Below are 19790 nucleotides of genomic sequence, written 5' to 3' on the forward strand. Positions count from 1 at the left end.
TATTATTATTTTCATAAATCACATGCAGTAATTATATATCTGATAGGCTACGCAATTACAATATATGACTCATTAACATTTGAATTTCTGCTGATTTGTAATGGTTACATGTGGGAGAAATGTGAATAATAATTAACATGCAGGTTGGTACATTTTCAGCAAGTGCATCTCTTCCTAAATTCCTCTATCTCTCTGTGCTCTCTTATCCAATCAGTTGGTATGCATTAAACATTGATGGTTATTGTGAAATAATGCACTACAATATTAAATTCATCAATATAAACTGTTGTAGTCTACACCTTTCTGAGACAGAATTTAAAGGCATGTTGTACTGAGATTAAAATATTGAAATTGTCCTCTGCACACCAGCTGTTGTTGCTTGTTAGGTCCTGAGAAAGGTAATATTATAAGACAATATTATGGATAAGACCCTTACCATTTCCAAAATGAACCTGATATTGATGCATAATAAAAGGCTTTTTATAGGCCTATTTTCACTTGGTTTCCATGTATTTGATGCCATTCAATTTGCTCGGCTCCAGCCATTATTATGAGCCGTCCTCCCCTCAGCAGCCTCCACTGATGTAAGCCTATACATTTCTATTGTTTCTGTTGTTGTTCTTGACAAGTTTATGCTGAATAAATCAGATTATTTTGCATAATAAAAAACGCATCAAAATAAACTCAAAAGAGCATCCCAGATATGCAGGAACGTTTTATGAGTTCCCCATTTTAAATAGGTTAAATAGGCCAAGTAATAGGTTACTTATTTTCTTTCTCTCCATTGAAAAATGTGTTGCTAAGAATTATTGTATTTTTAAAAAACTTTTAAATGTAAATGACCATTTATTTCTGTATGCCTACATTATGATCAACATTTTAATGACTCCAGGGCCAGCTCCAAGTATAAGCAACATAAGGTTGCCTGTCAGACCCAAACCAAACCAAACCACACACACACACACACACACACTGTCACGTTCTGACCTTAGTTCTTTTGTATTTTCTTTGTTTTAGTTGGTCAGGGCGTGAGTTGGGTGGGTTATCTATGTTTTGTGTTTCTATGTTGGGTTTTTCGTTTGGCCTGATATGGTTCTCAATCAGAGGCAGGTGTTAGTCATTGTCTCTGATTGGGAACCATATTTAGGTAGCCTGTTTTCTGTTGTGTTTGGTGGGTGGTTGTCTTCCGTGTCTGTTTGTTCACGTTACGGGACTGTTTCGGTTTTCTTATCTATGCACTTTGTTATTTTTGTATTGTTGTCGTGTTCAGTATTATTAAATAATATGGACACTTGTCACGCTGCGTATTGGTCCGACATTTCTTACTCCTCGTCAGATGAGGAGGACGAATTCCGTTACACACACAGCCTTCGGAAAGTATTCAGACCCATTGACTTTTTCCACATTTTGTTACATTACAGCCTTTTTCTAAAATGTATTAAATAAATAAAAAATGTCATCAATGTACACACAATACCCCATAATGACAAAGCAAAAAGAGGTTTTTGGAATTTTTTGCTAATTTATTACAAATAAATAACTGAAATATCACATTTACATAAGTATTCAGACCCTTTACTCAGTACTTTGTTGAAGCACCTTTGGCAGCGATTACAGCATCGAGTCTTCCTGGGTATGATGCTACAAGCTGGGCACACCTGTATTTGGGGAGTTTCTCCTTCCCTTCTCTGCAGATCCTCCCAAGCTCTGTCAGGTTGGATGGGGAGTGTTGCTGCACAGCTATTTTCAGGTCTCTCCAGAGATGTTCGATGCTCCCCATCCAACCTGACAGAGCTTGAGGATCTGCAGAGAAGAATGGAAGAAACTCCCCAAATACAGGTGTGCACAGCTTGTAACATCATACCCAAGAAGACTCAAGGCTGTAATCGATGTTGGCAGGGATGCTGGGTTCAGGGGGCTATGACTCTGGCTCCTTGTAGACAACCATGTGGTTATTTCTGCACTCCACAGCCATGTGGATAAGCCTTTTGTACACTTTCTTCACCACCCACTGCAGATTTACTTATTTTCTGCAGAGCTGATGATGTTTGCTGATCGGATATTTCCCTCTTTGAAGTGAAGGGGGAAATCGATAGAATGGCATCCCCTTTCAAAGTTTGACGACATGGCAACCCCATCAGTTGAGACTTCAGTTCCATTTCGAAATCATCTGGCTGAAAGTGCTGGCTACAAACACAAACATTTTGATATTTCTTACACCTCCACGGGGTGTTCCTCCACGTCCTGAAATCGCTATGAATTCTGGATATTGTGGTTTTCTTACAACCAGGTAATGTAGCTGCCCCGTTTCTACCAGTGAGATGTAGAACCGCTTGTATTTGCATGTAGTGACGAAATTCTAAACTTTTATGACACATATTATATGTTAATAACATATTAATGGACATATATAGTGAAATAGAGCAGTGGTGAAATATCCCTTTAACATGGCATATGTCATGGCAAAATGTGTGGAATTGCAGGAAATTTGCTTTAAAACTGAAAATATATATATATTTTTTATTCACCTTTATTTAACCAGGTAGGCTAGTTGAGAACAAGTTCTCATTTACAACTGCGACCTTGCCAAGATAAAGCAAAGCAGTTCGACAGGTACAACAACGCAGAGTTACACATGGAATAAACAAACATACAGTCAATAATACAGTAGAAAAAGTATATATACAGTGTGTGCAAATGAGGTAAAATAAGGGAGGTAAGGCAATAAATAGGCCATGGTGGCGAAGTAATTACAAAATACCAATTAAACACTGGAGTGATAGATGTGCAGAAGATAAATGTGAAAATAGAGATACTGGGGTGCAAAGGAGCAAGATGAATAAATAAATACAGTATGGGGATGAGGTAGTTGGATGGGCTATTTACAGATAGGCTATGTACAGGTGCAGTGATCTGTGAGCTGCTCTGACAGCTTGTGCTTAAAGCTAGTGAGGGAGATATGAGTCTCCAGCTTCAGTGATTTTTGCAGTTCGTTCCAGTCATTGGCAGCAGAGAACTGGAAGGAAAGGCGGCCAAAGGAGGAATTGGCTTTGGGGGTGACCAGTGAGATATACCTGCTGGAGCACGTGCTACGGGTGGGTGCTGCTATAGTGACCAGTGAGCTGAGATAAGGCGGGGCTTTACCTAGCAAAGACTTGTAGATGACCTGGAGCCAGTGGGTTTGGCGACAAGTATGAAGCGAGGGCCAACCAACGAGAGCATACAGGTCGCAGTGGTAGGTAGTATATGGGGCTTTGGTGACAAAACGGATGGCACTGTGATAGACTGCATCCAATTTGTTGAGTAGAGTGTTGGAGGCTATTTTGTAAAGGACATCGCCCGAAGTCGAGGATCGGTAGGATGGTCAGTTTTACGAGGGTATGTTTGGCAGCATGAGTGAAGGATGCTTTGTTGCAAAATAGGAAGCCGATTCTATAATTTTTGATTGGAGATGCTTAATGTGAGTCTGGAAGGAGAGTTTACAGTCTAGCCAGACCCCTAGGTATTTGTAGTTGTCCACATATTATAAGTTAGAACCGTCCAGATTAGTGATGTTGGACGGGCGGGCAGGTGCAGGCAGTGATCGGTTGAAGAACATGCATTTAGTTTTACTTGCATGTAAGAGCAGTTGGAGACCACGGAAGGAGAGTTGTATGGCATTGAAGCTCGTCTGGAGGTTAGTTAACAGTGTCCAAAGAAGGGCCAGAAGTATACAGAATGATGTCGTCTGCGTAGAGGTGGATCAGAGCAGCAAGAGCGACATCATTGATGTATACAGAGAAGAGAGTCGGCCCGAGAATTGAACCCTGTGGCACCCCCATAGAGACTGCCAGAGGTCCGGACAACAGGCCCTCCGATTTGACACACTGAACTCTGTCAGAGAAGTACTTGGTGAACCAGGCGAGGCAGTCATTTGAGAAACCAAGGCTGTTGAGTCTGCCGATAAGAATGAGGTGATTGACAGAATCGAAAGCCTTGGCCAGGTCGATGAATACGGCTGCACAGTAATGTCTTTCATCGATGGCGGTTATGATATCATTTAGGACCTTGAGTGTGGCTGAGGTGCACCCATGACCAGCTCTGAAACCAGATTGCATAGCGGAGAAGGTACGGTGGGATTCAAAATGGTCGGTAATCTGTTTGTTAACTTGGCTTTCGAAGACCTTCGAAAGGCAGGGTAGGATAGATATAGGTCTGTAGCAGTTTGAGTCTAGAGTGTCTCCCCCTTTGAAGAGGGGGATGATCGCGGCAGCTTTCCAATCTTTGGGAATCTCAGATGATACGAAGGAGAAACAGGCTAGTAAATAGGGGTTGCAACAATTTCGGCAGATAATTTTAGAAAGAGAGGGTTCCATGGCAAAATGAGTAGATTTGCATGAAATGTGTTATAAAATTACTACATTCTCTCTCCGTCCAATGGCAAAATGTGTAAAATTGCACAGATCACTGGAAAGGCATTCTGGTCTTGTTAAAGTCTACTGTAAATTTAAAATTGTTCATAAATTCGTCCAAGGTGGCTTAGCAGTTCAGACGTCTTTTTCTGTTCCGTATTGTTGTGTCCTGTATATATATATATTTACACCTTTCTTCGCATATCTTTTATCTATTTTATTATCCAAGAACTCAACTACAAAAGCTTTCCTGCAAAAGCTTTCCTGCAACCCGCTTCACCAAGTACAAAAAGTATTATTTACCTCAATCTGAAAATCCATCGTGGAAGCTAGCCAGGGGCTAATTCAGAAGCTAGCCTGAAAGCTAACCAGAAGCTACTCCGATAGCTAGCCAGAAGCTAATCTGTAGCTGCCCCGAAATTAGCCGGTTTGCTGGCTAGCGTTGGTGTTTCAGCTGCCCACGTTTAGTGGTCATCAGCTATTCCTTTAGCTCGATAATCTACCGGCACTTTTGTGCAACGCGACTCGGACCGGAGCATTCCGGGACTCTTTTTCTCTCAGTTTCCCCGGACTCCAGCCGCAGGCTCTGGACACTTGCACCTTGATTTCGCAGCTAGCTAGCTGCAAACCGTGTGACTATTGGCTTACGTCGACCCCGGAGCAAACTCAAATCATTCTGGAGCTAGCCAGCTGAGGAGTTCCATCACCATCCGGACCCGTTTCTTTTGTTGCTACTGCCTGCAGAGTTCTGTTATACTATCCAGGTCTGTTCCCAAACAATTTGAACTTCTACTTTTAAAAATCCACCTCTCTAAAAACAAGTCTCTCACCGTTGCCGCCTGCTATAGACCACCCTCTGCCCCCAGCTGTGCTCTGGACACTATATGTGAACTGATTGCCCCCCATCTATCTTCAGAGCTCGTGCTGCTAGGCGACCTAAATTTGAACATGCTCAACACCCCAGCCACCCTACAATCTAAGCTTGATGCCCTCAATCTCACACAAATTATCAATGAACCTACCAGGTACCACCCCAATTCCGTAAACACGGGTACCCTCATAGATATCATCCTAACAAACTTGCCCTCCAAATACACCTCTGCTGTTTTCAACCAAGATCTCAGCGATCACTGCCTCATTGCCTGCATCCGTAATGGGTCAGCGGTCAAACGACCTCCACTCATCACTGTCAAACGCTCCCTGAAACACTTCAGCGAGCAGGCCTTTCTAATCGACCTGGCCGGGGTATCCTGGAAGGATATTGATCTCATCCCGTCAGTAGAGGATGCCTGGTCATTTTTTAAAAATGCCTTCCTCACCATCTTGAATAAGCATGCCCCATTCAAGAAATTTAGAACCAGGAACAGATATAGCCCTTGGTTCTCTCCTGACCTGACTGCCCTTAACCAACAGAAAAACATCCTATGGCGTTCTGCATTAGCATCGAACAGCCCCCGTGATATGCAACTTTTCAGGGAAGCCAGAAACCAATATACACAGGCAGTTAGAACAGCCAAGGCTAGCTTTTTCAAGCAGAAATTTGCTTCCTGCAACACAAATTCAAAAAAGTTCTGGGACACCGTAAAGTCCATGGAGAATAAGAACACCTCCTCCCAGCTTCCAACCGCTCTGAAGATAGGAAACACTGTCACCACCGACAAATCCACTATAATTGAGAATTTCAATAAGCATTTTTCTACGGCTGGCCATGCTTTCCACCTGGCTACCCCTACCCCGGACAACAGCACTGCCCTCCCCTCTGCTACTCGCCCAAGCCTTCCCCATTTCTCTTTCTCCCAAATACAGTCAGCTGATGTTCTAAATGAGCTGCAAAATCTGGACCCTTACAAATCAGCCGGGCTAGATAATCTGGACCCTTTCTTTCTAAAACTATCTGCTGAAATTGTTGCCACCCCTATTACTAGCCTCTTCAACCTCTCTTTCGTGTCGTCTGAGATCCCCAAAGATTGGAAAGCAGCTGCGGTTATCCCCCTCTTCAAAGGGGGGGACACCCTTGACCCTAACTGCTACAGACCTATATCTATCCTACCCTGCCTTTCTAAGGTCTTCGAAAGCCAAGTCAACAAACAGATTACCGACCATTTCGAATCCCACCACACCTTCTCCGCTATGCAATCTGGTTTCAGAGCTGGTCATGGGTGCACCTCAGCCACGCTCAAGGTCATAAACGATATCGTAACCGCCATCGATAGGAAACAATACTGTGCAGCCGTATTCATTGACCTGGCCAAGGCCTTTGACTCTGTCAATCACCACATCCTCATTGGCAGACTCGACAGCCTTGGTTTCTCTAATGATTGCCTCGCCTGGTTCACCAACTACTTCTCTGATCGAGTTCAGTGTGTCAAATCGGAGGGTCTGTTGTCCGGGCCTCTGGCAGTCTCTATGGGGGTGCCACAGGGTTCAATTCTTGGACCGACTCTCTTCTCTGTTTACATCAATGATGTCGCTCTTGCTGCTGGTGATTCTCTGATCCACCTCTACGCAGACGACACTATTCTGTATACTTCTGGCCCTTCTTGGGACACTGTGTTAACAACCCTCCAGGCGAGCTTCAATGCCATACAACTCTCCTTCCGTGGCCTCCAACTGCTCTTAAATACAAGTAAAACCAAATGCATGCTCTTCAACCGATCGCTGCCTGCTCCTGCCCGCCTGTCCAACATCACTACTTTGGACGGCTCTGACTTAGAATATGTGGACAACTACAAATACCTAGGTGTCTGGTTAGACTGTAAACTCTCCTTCCAGACTCACATCAAACATCTCCAATCCAAAGTCAAATCTAGAATTGGCTTCCTATTCCGCAACAAAGCATCCTTTACTCATGCTGCCAAACATACCCTTGTAAAACTGACCATCCTACCAATCCTCGACTTCGGTGATGTCATTTACAAAATAGCCTCCAAAACCCTACTCAATAAATTGGATGCAGTCTATCACAGTGCCATCCGTTTTGTCACCAAAGCCCCATATACTACCCACCACTGCGACCTGTACACTCTCGTTGGCTGGCCCTCGCTTCATACTCGTCGCCAAACCCACTGGTTCCAGGTCATCTACAAGACCCTGCTAGGTAAAGTCCCCCCTTATCTCAGCTCGCTGGTCACCATAGCAGCACCTACCTGTAGCACGCGCTCCAGCAGGTATATCTCTCTAGTCACCCCCAAAACCAATTCTTCCTTTGGACGCCTCTCCTTCCAGTTCTCTGCTGCCAATGACTGGAACGAACTACAAAAATCTCTGAAACTGGAAACACCTATCTCCCTCACTAGCTTTAAGCACCAGCTGTCAGAGCAGCTCATAGATTACTGCACCTGTACATAACCCATCTACAATTTAGCCCAAACAACTACCTCTTTACCTACTGTATTTATTTATTAATTTATTTTGCTCCTTTGCACCCCATTATTTCTGTCTCTACTTTGCACTTTCTTCCACTGCAAACCAACCATTCCAGTGTTTTTTTTTGTTTTTATTTTACTTGCTGTGTTGTACTCACTTCGCCTCCATGGCCTTTTATATTTTTATTTATTTATACATATATTTGTTTGCCTTCACCTCCCTTATCTCACCTCACTTGCTCACATTGTATATAGACTTTTTTTTTTTTTTCACTGTATTATTGACTATATGTTTGTTTTACTCCATGTGTAACTATGTGTTGTTGTATGTGTCGAACTGCTTTGCTTTATCTTGGCCAGGTCGCAATTGTAAATGAGAACGTGTTCTCAATTTGCCTACCTGGTTAAATAAAGGTTAAATAAAAAATAAAAAAAATAAAATAGAGGATAAATATTTTTTAAACAATGTACAATTGTGTTTATATATAATCTTGTGACAGGCGCAGCACGTGTAGAGATCTCTCGGGGGAATATGTGCGTGTCAGAGGCATGCATAGGCTGTATATTCAGAGACAATCTAGTAAACAGCAACTAAACACACACATGTGATTGCGAAGAGAGAGAGAGAGAGAGAGAGAGAGAGAGAGAGAGAGAGAGAGAGAGAGAGAGAGAGAGAGAGAGAGGGAGAGGGAGAGGGAGAGAGAGAGAAAAGAAAGAGATTCATCTGTGTGGGAATCTTGGTGGGAATCTTGGTGGGAATGCAGACTGGATCAATAAAACAACCATCATGCAACCAACCCAAATGTAATTAGACACACACACACATGATGCCAGTCGCCCCTCCCACTGCCCCCAGGCGTGTGCCAGGAGGTGTTGCTATCACTGTAATACAGTTTGATCCACCACAGATTTACCCTGTTCCTGCTAATGTGGCAATTAACCACTGATAACGAGACCCCTAACACCCCTAAACCCTTCCCAGAAACCCCAACCTCAAACCCCCACCCTCCCAGACCCTATTTGACATTTATATGTCTTTGGTTACAGTATGGTATCCGATGGTATCCCACCTAAATGAACGATTGCTATGGTAACATCCTTTCTAGTTGACATGGCAACCCCACTGAAGTCCAGCATTGTGGAGATGGTGCACAGAGACAGAGAGAGTTGGAAAAAGAGAGAGAGAGAAGGAGAGAAATAGATCAATATAAAAATAGAACCATAGAGATAAGTAAAAGGTATATTGAAAAAGACAAACGTAGGGTAAGTAAAAAGGTATATTGGCAGTAGGATTTGGCAGACGAGGAGGAGCAGGTGACAAACCTCACCATTCATTAAACAACAGTGCTCTCTGGTGGAGAGAAACACTGTTACAGTGGGCGTTAAGTAGGCGTAAAGTATCTACATTTATCAGCAAAAATATTTTCTTTCTCATCAAATGTACAACTGTTGGATCACAGTGGAGGCTTTGTTTGTTTGTACGCCACACTGAGTCACTTGTTAATCCATCTTTAATACATTTTTTCCCAGGTTTTAAAACAGGCTGTTTCACAAGGTTTCATATGCAGACAGCTGGTGTAAATTTCTTCCTGTTTTTTTATTAAATCACTTCGGACAACTTTGGTGATGCACATTGCCCTTTGTCCTATGTCAGTCTGAAGATAGTGGCTCAGAAGATTACTCTGTTTCCATGCACCACACAGCGTAAAAGCATCCGTAAAGATCACAGAGAGAGGAAAGAGGCATAGCAAAAACCTACCAAGCAAATGTAGCTAATCTAGCTATCAAATTCCCATAAGGCGGAAGTCAAATACTGTTCCTGCCCTGGCTTGCCCTCCCTTCTTTCTGCCCTTCTCTCCTTTGAGCAGTCAAACAAAGAAGCTACAGCCTACAGCAACATTCTCAAACCGAGGAACCCATCTCAGTGGTAAGCATTACAGACTGTTTTTGTTTCTTGCTACAAGGAAATAGAAAGTTATTGAAAGAGAAGAGTAGAGCAGAGATGGGGAAAAGGGGAGACTAAAGGAGTAGCGTATTTAATGTCTATTCAACTATTGGTCCTGTTTGCGAACTGTGTAATCTAGCCAGCTAAATTCATAAAAAATACACTGTTTGCAGAAATGACCACCTCATTCATTTAAATTCTACTAATCTTTGTCACTGCTATGGTTTGTACATGTGCCAGCTAGGTATACATGCTAGCAAAGTTGCAAACAAGCTAAAGTAGTCCAGTTGACAATAGCTGGCAAATGCGTAAAGTCGAAAGTGATACACTTCCTGGATAACCAACCAATGTTACAGAAATCAGCCATTTTAATTTGGTAGTGTGTGTAGTAGCTATTTGACAGCATTGTGTATGATTGATACTCTCTCTCTCCCTCTCTCTCTGTATGGGTGGAGGTGGGTGTGTGTGTGTGTTCACAGGGCTGATCTAGGTCAGAGGACAGTAGTATTTGTCTGCCCATGAGAAGGGAATTACGACTTCTAAAATGAGTCTCTCTGCAGAGAGAGAGGAGGGGGACAGTTTTTCAAAAAAGATTGTCTCAGGCGAGAAAGAGGAGCAGGAGAGACCCGTGTCTCCTGTACCCAGCTGTGTGTCCATGAAGAGTGACATGTCAATCGATGCTCCATATAACTTCAGTAAAGAACCATTGTCCAGTGAACAGGGGTAATAAAACGTAGTTTTACCACACACCTACATAATCCTGATACAGATATCTGAGCGCCGTCAAAAACTATTTCTTCCCCAGTCAGACTAACAATAATCTCCATGGTTTTTGTCAGGGTCCATCATGAGAGACCAGCGTCTCCTGTAACCAGCTGTGTGTCTATGAAGAGTGACCAGTCTATGGGACCACCAATCAACTTTTCCAGTGAACAGGGGTAATAAGACTTTTAACCACAAATATACGGTGCATTTGGAAAGTATTCAGACCCCTTGACTTTTTCCACATTTTGTTACGTTACAGCTTTATTTCTAAAATTGATTCAATTGTTTCCCCCCCCTCATCAATCTACACACAACACCCAATAATGACAAAGCAAAAAAAGGTTTATTCATTTTTGCAAATGTATAACAAAAACACTGAAATATAACATTTACATAAGTATTCAGACCCTTTACTCAGTACTTTGTTGAAGCACCTTTGGCAGCGATTACAGCCACAACTCTTCTTGGGTATGATGCTACATGCTTGGCACACCTGTATTTGGGGAGTTTCTCCCATTCTTCTCTGCAGATCCTCTCAAGCTCTGTCAGGTTTTTTGTTTCTTTTATTTAACTAGGCAAGTCAGTTAAAAACAAATTCTGATTTACAATGACTGCCTAACCCGGCCAAACCCTAACGACGCTGGGCCAATTGTGCGCCGCCCTATGGAACTCCCAATCACGGCCAGCTGTGATACAGCCTGGAATCGAACCACGCCTTAGACCGGTGTGCCACACGGGAGTCCAGGTTGGATGGGGAGCGTCGTTGCACAGCTATGTTCAGGTCTCTCCAGAGCTGTTAGATCAGGTTCAAGTCCGGGCTCTGGATGGGCCACTCAAGGACATTCAGACACTTGTCCCAATGCCACTCCTGCGTTGTCTTGGCTCTGTGCTTAGGGTCGTTGTCCTGTTGGAATGTGAACCTTTGCCCCAGTCTGAGGTCCTGAGCGCTCTGGAACAGGAGATCAAGGATCTCTCTGTACTTTGCTCTGTTCATCTTTCCCTCAATCCTGCCACCACCATGCCTCACCGTTGGGATGGTGCTAGGTTTCCTCCAGACGTGACGCCTGGCATTCAGGCCAAAGAGTTCAGTCTTGGTTTCATCAGACCAGAGAATCTTGTTTCTCATGGTCTGAGAGTCCTTTAGGTGCCTTTTGGCAAACTCCAAGTGGGCTGTCATGTGCCTTTAACTGAGGAGTGGCTTCCGTCTGGCCACTCTACCATAATGGTCTGATTGGTGGTGTGCTGCAGAGATGGTTGTCCTTCTGGAAGGTTCTCCCATTTCCACAGAATAACTCTGGAGCTCTGTCAGAGTGACCATCAGGTTCTTGGTCCTTCTTCTCCGATTGCTCAGTTTGGCTGGGTGGGCAGTTCTAGGAAGAGTCTTAGTGGTTCCAAATTTCTTCCATTTAAGAATGATGGCCATACAGATATCTGAGCACCCTCACCCTTCCCCAGTCAGACTAACAATAATCTCCATGGTTTTTGTCAGGGTCCATCAGGAGATACCAGCGTCTCCTGTAACCAGCTGTGTGTCTAGGAAGAGTGACCAGTCTATGGGACTACCAATTAACTTTTCTTGTGAACAAGGGTTATAAGACTTGTTGTTTTAACCACACACATATAGTACCAGTAAAACGTTTGGACACACCTACACATTCAAGGGTTTTTCTTTATTTTTACTATTTTTGTAGAATAATAGTGAAGTCATCAAAACTATGAAATAACACATATGTAATTATTCTGCCCTTGAGTTGCGTTCCCATGCAAAACTAGACAGATAGCTAACAACTAAGTCTTCAATAAAACTCCCAAGGCGTAACTTTTCTTGAATGAATATATTGTAAACGTTTATGTTGTAAAACTGCAAAACACAGAAAAGAATATACTTTAGTATTCAATTCACACCAACATACTGTAGCTGTACATTATACATTTGAAGTTGCATGAATACAAAGCACGTGCTACGGTACCATGCATCTGGCATGATGCCAAACCATATAGCTAATTGCTTTCTCATATGGTAATTGACTAACTCCTTTCATTACTCTAATAATGTACAACCATCTATGTAGAATAACAAGGCATATTACACTAGAAACAGTAACAAAAATACAGTATTGTATATTTTACAATTCGTTTGCATGACGCACGAGCAAAGTAATACAGCTAACATCATACATGAAAGGCATTGCAATTTGTGAGTAAATGCAACCAACCAACATTGATATGTAAGAAACTCTATCAATAACAAGATTATCATCATTAGCTAAATGCTTGAATCGAACTTACAAACAAATATTTTCCAAGGCTGAAGCGTGACAAGAAATAACTAAACTGAAAGACCTGCACCGTAGCGTTGTTTTTAGCTGCTTCTAAGCGTGCAGAACGAATTCTCTACTTCCTGTTTGTGTACACTCTAAGTACCAGAAAGCTCCACTAGGGGGCAAATAACATCATGGAACACAATGAAAATCCATTTTAACTATTGTAATAAAATAATCTGTTACCTTCTAACAGGATGGCAGCACACTCCCCGCCTGGTATAATGAAATTGTGCCACTATGAAATAAAACATATCAAGAAACAAATAATGTCCTTTCTATTATTATCTTTTGTCTCTAGGATGCTTCAGAAAGAAGAACAACAATCTCTGAGATTGGTCTCAGAAACACCTTAGCAGCTCCTTGCTTGACAATGTTTAGTTCTACTTTCCTAACCTTTTTGTCAGTACTGGGAAAGGTTTTTTGACCACAAGCCCGACTGGCCAGTCATTTCTGTGTGCCTGACTATCTTTCAATAAGACAACATCTCCCACTTTTACATTTGGCTTTTCTGCTGTCCATTTTCTGCGTCTCTGCAGCGTTGTCAGGTACTCCTGTCTCCACCTTTTCCAAAAGGTGTCAGCGAGACACTGGACTTGCTTCCACTGTTTTCCATGAAGGTCGTTCATGCTGAAGTATCCAGAAGGGGCTGAGGTAGCGCTGGTCTTTTGTGTCAGTAACATTGAGGGTGTGAGAATGGCAGGCATGTCAGGGTCCGTTGACACTGACACTAGGGGTCTCGCATTGATTATTGCCATAACTTCAGACATAAGAGTGCTCAAGACCTCATGTGTGAGACGAGTGGAGCCCGTCTGAAACAGCATAGCATCAAGGATACGTCTGGCAACCCCAATGAGTCTCTCCCAAGAACCACCCATATGAGACGAGTGTGGAGGATTAAATATCCAAGTACATCCCTTATCTGAGAGGTATTTAGTCAGTTCTGAGTCATTTGTGTCGATACTCAGTTCCCTGCAGGCACCTATAAAGTTTGTACCTCGATCAGAGCGTAGCACTTTTGCTGGACCACGGATAGAGAAAAAACGCCTCAGCGCGTTGATGAAGCTGGATGTGGACATAGATTCGATGAGCTCGATATGGACTGCTCTAGTAGACATACATGTAAAGTGCACCGCCCAGCGCTTGGAGTCTGCGCTACCACCTCTAGTGCGACGAGTTATGACATTCCATGGTCCAAACACATCAAGTCCAACGCTGGTGAATGGTGGTTCAGATGAGAGTCTGTCTGCAGGCAAGTCAGCCATCTTTTGGTCAACTAACCTTCCTCTAACCTTGCGGCAGGTGACACACTTGTGAATGATACCAGAGACCAGACGTTTGCTCCCAATAATCCAGAAGCCTGCTGCTCGAATAGCTCCATCTGAAAAATGCCGGCCCTGGTGAGCCACTTGCTCGTGATAATGTCTTACCAGCAGGGTGGCGACATGATGTGTCCGTGGGATGATGAGAGGATGTTTTTCGTCTTGTGACATGTCGGCGGAGGATAAGCGGCCTCCCACCCTCAGCAACCCATCCTCATCAATCACTGGGTTCAGTTTTTTGATTGTACTTTGTTTAGGGAACTCTTTTCCTTTTTCAAGGCATTTGAATTCCTCTCTGAAGGCTTCATGTTGCACACAGTGAATGATTGCTGTTTTGGCTTGTGACAACTCACTTGTACCGCATGGTTTATTACAGTCATGCCAGCCTCTGCAGCTGGTGTTGTCCGCACCTTCATGGAAGGATCTGGCAACATGAATGAGTCGTGCTGTGGCTTGATTGAGAGCTTTCCAGCTTGAGAACCTCTCAAAGCGATGAGAGCCGAGTTGAGCTCCAGAAACCTTAGAGGCGAAGACAGTGACGTCTGGTCGAATCTCTGCGTCTGCGTGAGGCTCTACAAGGTCAAAATTTATGTTCTCAGGCTCACTTGAGTTTGTTTGGGTCAGGAAAGGTGGACCTGAGAACCAACTGGTGTACTTTAAGAGCGCAGCAAATATAGGCCTGGTTGCATGGTCTGCTGGATTGCTGTCAGTGTTTACATAACACCACTGATCTGGATGGGTAGACTTCCTGATGCGAGTTACCCTATTGGCAACATACACATAGAATCTTTTGGTGACATTGTGGATGTAACCGAGAACTATCTTACTGTCTGTGTAGAACTTGGCCACATTTACATCAATGTCAATTTCGTCTCTGATCAGTTCATACATCTCAACAGCTAGCAAAGCCGCACACAGTTCTAGGCGTGGGATAGTGTGGGCCGGACGAGGGGCCAATTTTGATTTCCCCATGACAAATCCAACATGGCATTGACCTTCCGAGTCAATAACTCTCAGGTAGGCTACCGCTCCTATGGCTACTGTAGAGGCATCCGAGAAGATGTGTAGCTCTCTTCTTTGAGTGGTAGACAAGGAGACTGGGATGTAGGTCCGCTGAATATACATATGTTCCAACTCCATCAAAGAATCCTTCCACATTTTCCATTTCTCTTCTTTTTCTGGGGGAAGAGGGGCATCCCACTCACTCTGATCAGAAGAGAGTTCTCTGATTAAGGCTTTACCTTGCATTGTTATTGGAGCCACGAACCCAAGGGGGTCATAAAGACTATTCACTGTGGACAGGATGCCTCTCCGCGTAAAAGGCTTCTCATTGTGGGACACCTGGAATGAGAAGCTGTCTGTTTCCAGGTTCCAGGAAAGTCCCAGACTCCGTTGAAAGGGGAGAGGATCCACTCCTAGGTCCAGATCTTTTAAGTCTTTTGCACGGTCCTCCATAGGGAAGGCTTCCATAACTGTTTTGCTATTGGATGCAATCTTGTGTAGTTTCATGTTGGACTCCGCCAACATTGCTTGTGTTTTTCTTAGAATGTTGATAGCGTCTTCTGTTGTAGCTACTGATGTCAGCCCATCATCGACGTAGAAGTTCCTCACTACATATTGCTTGGGTTCTGATCCATGTTCCTTCTCACCCTGTAGCGCTGCTCGTCTCATGCAGTAGATGGCTACGGCTGGTGAAGGGCTGTTCCCAAATACATGGACTTTCATCCTGTACTCAGTTATGTTTCTATCTGGATTGTTGTCTTCATACCAGAGAAACCTTAAGTAATCTCTGTGATCCTCACGTACACCAAAACAGTAAAACATTTGTTGCACATCTGCTGTTAGTGCAATGCAATCCTTGCGGAAGCGCATTAGGACACCCAAGAGTGTGTTGTTTAAGTCTGGACCACTGAGCAGAACATCGTTAAGTGACACGCCTTGACACTTAGCACTGGAGTCAAATACTACTCTTATTTGTTCAGGCTTTTGTGGATGGTAAACACCAAATATGGGTAGATACCAACATTCTTTGTCTCCCTCTAGTGGCGGTGAAGGTTCGGCTTGGTCGTTATCCAGCATCTTTTGCATGAAGTCAATAAAATGACGCTTCATGTCAGGCTTTTTGTCTAAAGTCCTGCGAAGTGATGTGAGACGGTTTATGGCCTGCTCCCTGTTATTAGGAAGGCGACGTCGAGTGGGGCGAAAAGGTAGTGGAGCCACCCAGTTGTTTCCATCATCCTGGAAAACCTGTTTGTCCATAATGTCCAAAAAGGCTTTGTCCTCCACTGATGGTGCTGGTTTATCATCGTCTTGTGTTTTGTCGAACACGGAACATCCCAGGTTGTCTGTGTTCACAGTTGTGTTTGGATCTCTCGAGTGCATTGTAGAGGGAGAGATGTGTTTCTGAGCTACACTGTTGTAGTTCTCTTTTACCTGGATGATGTCAGGGCAAGGGCTCAGATAGGATGTGCGACCATTCTGAAGTATGTTTGTCCTGAACACGTTAACATTGGCTGGTCGGTGAGCCGTTCCCAGACAGACCTCACCCACGATGACCCACCCGAGGTCGAGTCGCTGTGCATAAGGAGTGTCGTGGGGCCCATTGATTTGCTCTCGTACCTTGTGTACCCTTAAGATGTCTCGTCCTAAGAGCAGGAGGATGGGAGCGTCTGGGTCCACAGCTGGAATTTTGTCCATAACTGGTTGCAGATGGGGATGATGATACGCAATGTCGGGGGAGGGAATCTCCGTCCTATCGTCTGGCATCATATCACACTCTATCAGAGTAGGGAGAGATAGCTGCATGTGTCCGTCTATAGACTCCACCATGAAGTTGACGGCTCTCCTGCCTGAAGTCTCTGTTACCCCAGAACAGGTCTTCATGGTGTATGGAGCAGAGTTGTCGTTGATGTTGAAGAGATTGAAAAACTCTGTCTTGGCCAGAGATTTGTTACTCTGTTCATCAAGCACTACATACATTTTGACAGCTTTCTCTCTTTTCCCAGCCGGATAAGCTTTAACTAGGCATATTTTTGAACATGATCTTGGATTAACTGCCTCACCACAGATCTCCGTACACTTTGAGGTGACAGATAGAAGAGCATCGTCACCTTGCTCCCCGCCATGCTCTTTCTCTGCTGTAGCAGTGTCTGTATTTGAAGGGGCTGGACCTGGATGCAGAGCAGCAAGATGTCTGTCGCTGTCGCACTCAGAGCACTTGATTGACACCTTACAGTCTTTAGCTCTGTGCTGAGTTGACCCACAACATCGGAAACAAATTCCATTCTCTTTGAGATATGATTTGCGCTCATCTAGAGTTTTGTACCTAAACCCACGACACTTTTTAAGAGGATGAGGTTTGTTATGTATCGGGCATTGATGGTCAGGGTTTTCAATCTTTGTCTTACTGGGTTTGGTTTGGTGGTCTGAGGGCTCAGATGACACATCGGTTTTGTATACAGTCACAGGTGTCTTGCTGCTGTACCTGGCAGGTTTCTCACTTTTCATAGACACCTGGTTAGTTGCGGTGTAGAGGGTGAAACTGGGGTCGTTTCTAGTTTTCGCCTGGTTCCTGATGAATCTCGAGAAGAACGAGAATGGTGGGAATGCTACCCGATAGTCCTCCTTGTATTTGGATCCCTGCGCAATCCATTTTTCTTGTAAACTGAATGGTAGTTTCTCTACTATAGGGTTTACCCCCCGAGATGTGTCCAGATAAGCGAGGCCTGGAAGGTACCCTTCTACTTTAGCACACTCCAGTTCGAGAAGAATGTCACCTAGTTCTCTTAGTTTGTGATTGTCTTTGTTAGCCAGTTTTGGAAAATCATGAATTTTCTTCAACAGTGCATTCTCGATCACTTCAGGTGTACCATAGCACTCTTCTAGTCGTTGCCAGACCATGTTAAGCCCTGCTGTTGCGTTGAAAATATGGACAGATCTAATTCTGTTTGCTTGCTCAGACGACTCTGCCCCTAGCCACTTGGTAATTAGATCTAACTCTTCCCTGGCTGATAAATTCAAGTCTCTGATCGCATTGAGAAAGGATGCTTTCCATGCCCAATAATTTTCAGGGCGATCATCAAACTTCAGGAGTCCGGAACTCACCATCTCACGGCGTAGGAGGTACTTGATGAGGTCTGGTGCCACTTGTGACTCAGGGACGCTTTGTGTGTGTGACTGGAAGTGGGCTTGTTTTCCATTTACACCATGCTGCTGTTCATTTCTTTTGAACGGAGAGTCTCTGCTCATGTTCTGTTGTTTGCTACTTTCTGGATTATGGTATGTAGCTGGGTCAACACTAAGCTCTTGTTTCTCCACTTCAAATGGAAGTTCAGCAAAGTAGGACCTAGCATGTTGTTGCACATACTCACAGGTACGCTGGACTGGACTTAAGGGCTGTGTCCCTGTGTCTAGTTCTTTGTGAAGTTCTCTGCGTTCTGATCCTACAGCTTCTTCAAAGGCTGCAGCTTCAGCCAACGCAGCAGCAGCTGTTCTCTCAACTTGGAGAACATATAAACTTGCCTCGAGGTCAGCTTTTTGCTTCAACAAGCTGGCCTCTATTTCTGCCTTTTGTTTCATCACAGAAGCTTCCTTCTCAGCATAGGAGACTTGTGCACGCGCTGCGTCTGCTCTGGCGCGTGCTTTGATGGCTGCAGAACTCACCGTTGAGGATCTGCTTGACTGTTTTGATGACCTTGATCTTGTAGATTGAGACTTGGTCCCAATGTGCTGAAGAGGCTCCTCCATCTCTCTCTGTCGAACTCTTGGCTCTGGTTGTTGTACCGTAGACTGCTGGTCTTCCATAGGAACAGAGGCTTTGTTGGCTGATGAATGTAGAAACAAAACCACCGTGTGTGGTTATTCTTGAGCTTGAGCCCGCCGTGATGATGTTTTTTTACTATTCTGCCCTTGAGTTGCGTTCCCATGCAAAACTAGACAGATAGCTAACAACTAAGTCTTCAATAAAACTCCCAAGGCGTAACTTTTCTTGAATGAATATATTGTAAACGTTTATGTTGTAAAACTGCAAAACACAGAAAAGAATATACTTTAGTATTCAATTCACACCAACATACTGTAGCTGTACATTATACATTTGAAGTTGCATGAATACAAAGCACGTGCTACGGTACCATGCATCTGGCATGATGCCAAACCATATAGCTAATTGCTTTCTCATATGGTAATTGACTAACTCCTTTCATTACTCTAATAATGTACAACCATCTATGTAGAATAACAAGGCATATTACACTAGAAACAGTAACAAAAATACAGTATTGTATATTTTACAATTCGTTTGCATGACGCACGAGCAAAGTAATACAGCTAACATCATACATGAAAGGCATTGCAATTTGTGAGTAAATGCAACCAACCAACATTGATATGTAAGAAACTCTATCAATAACAAGATTATCATCATTAGCTAAATGCTTGAATCGAACTTACAAACAAATATTTTCCAAGGCTGAAGCGTGACAAGAAATAACTAAACTGAAAGACCTGCACCGTAGCGTTGTTTTTAGCTGCTTCTAAGCGTGCAGAACGAATTCTCTACTTCCTGTTTGTGTACACTCTAAGTACCAGAAAGCTCCACTAGGGGGCAAATAACATCATGGAACACAATGAAAATCCATTTTAACTATTGTAATAAAATAATCTGTTACCTTCTAACAGGA

General features: G+C 43.6%; 2 protein-coding genes across 3 annotated transcripts in view; one reads left to right on the forward strand and one right to left on the reverse strand.

Moving 5' to 3' along the window:
- The first annotated feature begins 9305 nt into the window (after nt 1-9305).
- LOC139539996 (NLR family CARD domain-containing protein 3-like) overlaps nt 9306-19790 on the forward strand; it is a 21384-nt gene continuing 10899 nt past the window's right edge. Inside the window, exons 1-4 of the mRNA XM_071343466.1 lie at nt 9306-9683; nt 10157-10424; nt 10541-10639; nt 11956-12054. Of these exons, the coding sequence (XP_071199567.1) occupies nt 10246-10424; nt 10541-10639; nt 11956-12054 (377 nt within the window). The 5' untranslated portion in view covers nt 9306-9683; nt 10157-10245. The remainder of the gene's footprint in view (nt 9684-10156; nt 10425-10540; nt 10640-11955; nt 12055-19790) is intronic.
- Nucleotides 12287-19782, reverse strand: LOC139539995 (uncharacterized). Of its 2 annotated transcripts, none has more exons than XR_011668048.1 (2): nt 12756-19782; nt 12287-12327 (listed from the first exon to the last, which is right to left on the reverse strand). XR_011668048.1 is itself a non-coding variant. In XM_071343465.1 (2 exons), exon 2 carries the CDS (start codon nt 18910-18912, stop codon nt 13171-13173), a length of 5742 nt encoding a protein of 1913 aa, XP_071199566.1. In that variant the 5' UTR covers nt 18913-19132; nt 19561-19782; the 3' UTR covers nt 12287-13170. The 2 variants fall into 2 exon arrangements, 1 of the variants encoding a protein (XP_071199566.1); XM_071343465.1 differs by having other exon boundaries at nt 12287-19132; nt 19561-19782.

This window comes from Salvelinus alpinus, chromosome 15, assembly GCF_045679555.1.
Source record: "Salvelinus alpinus chromosome 15, SLU_Salpinus.1, whole genome shotgun sequence".
NCBI lineage: Eukaryota > Metazoa > Chordata > Actinopteri > Salmoniformes > Salmonidae > Salvelinus > Salvelinus alpinus.

What these genes read in the sequence shown, in the direction of transcription:
- LOC139539995 (XM_071343465.1), bottom strand. Translation starts at nt 18,912, where the DNA reads ATGGAAGACCAGCAGTCTACGGTACAACAACCAGAGCCAAGAGTTCGA.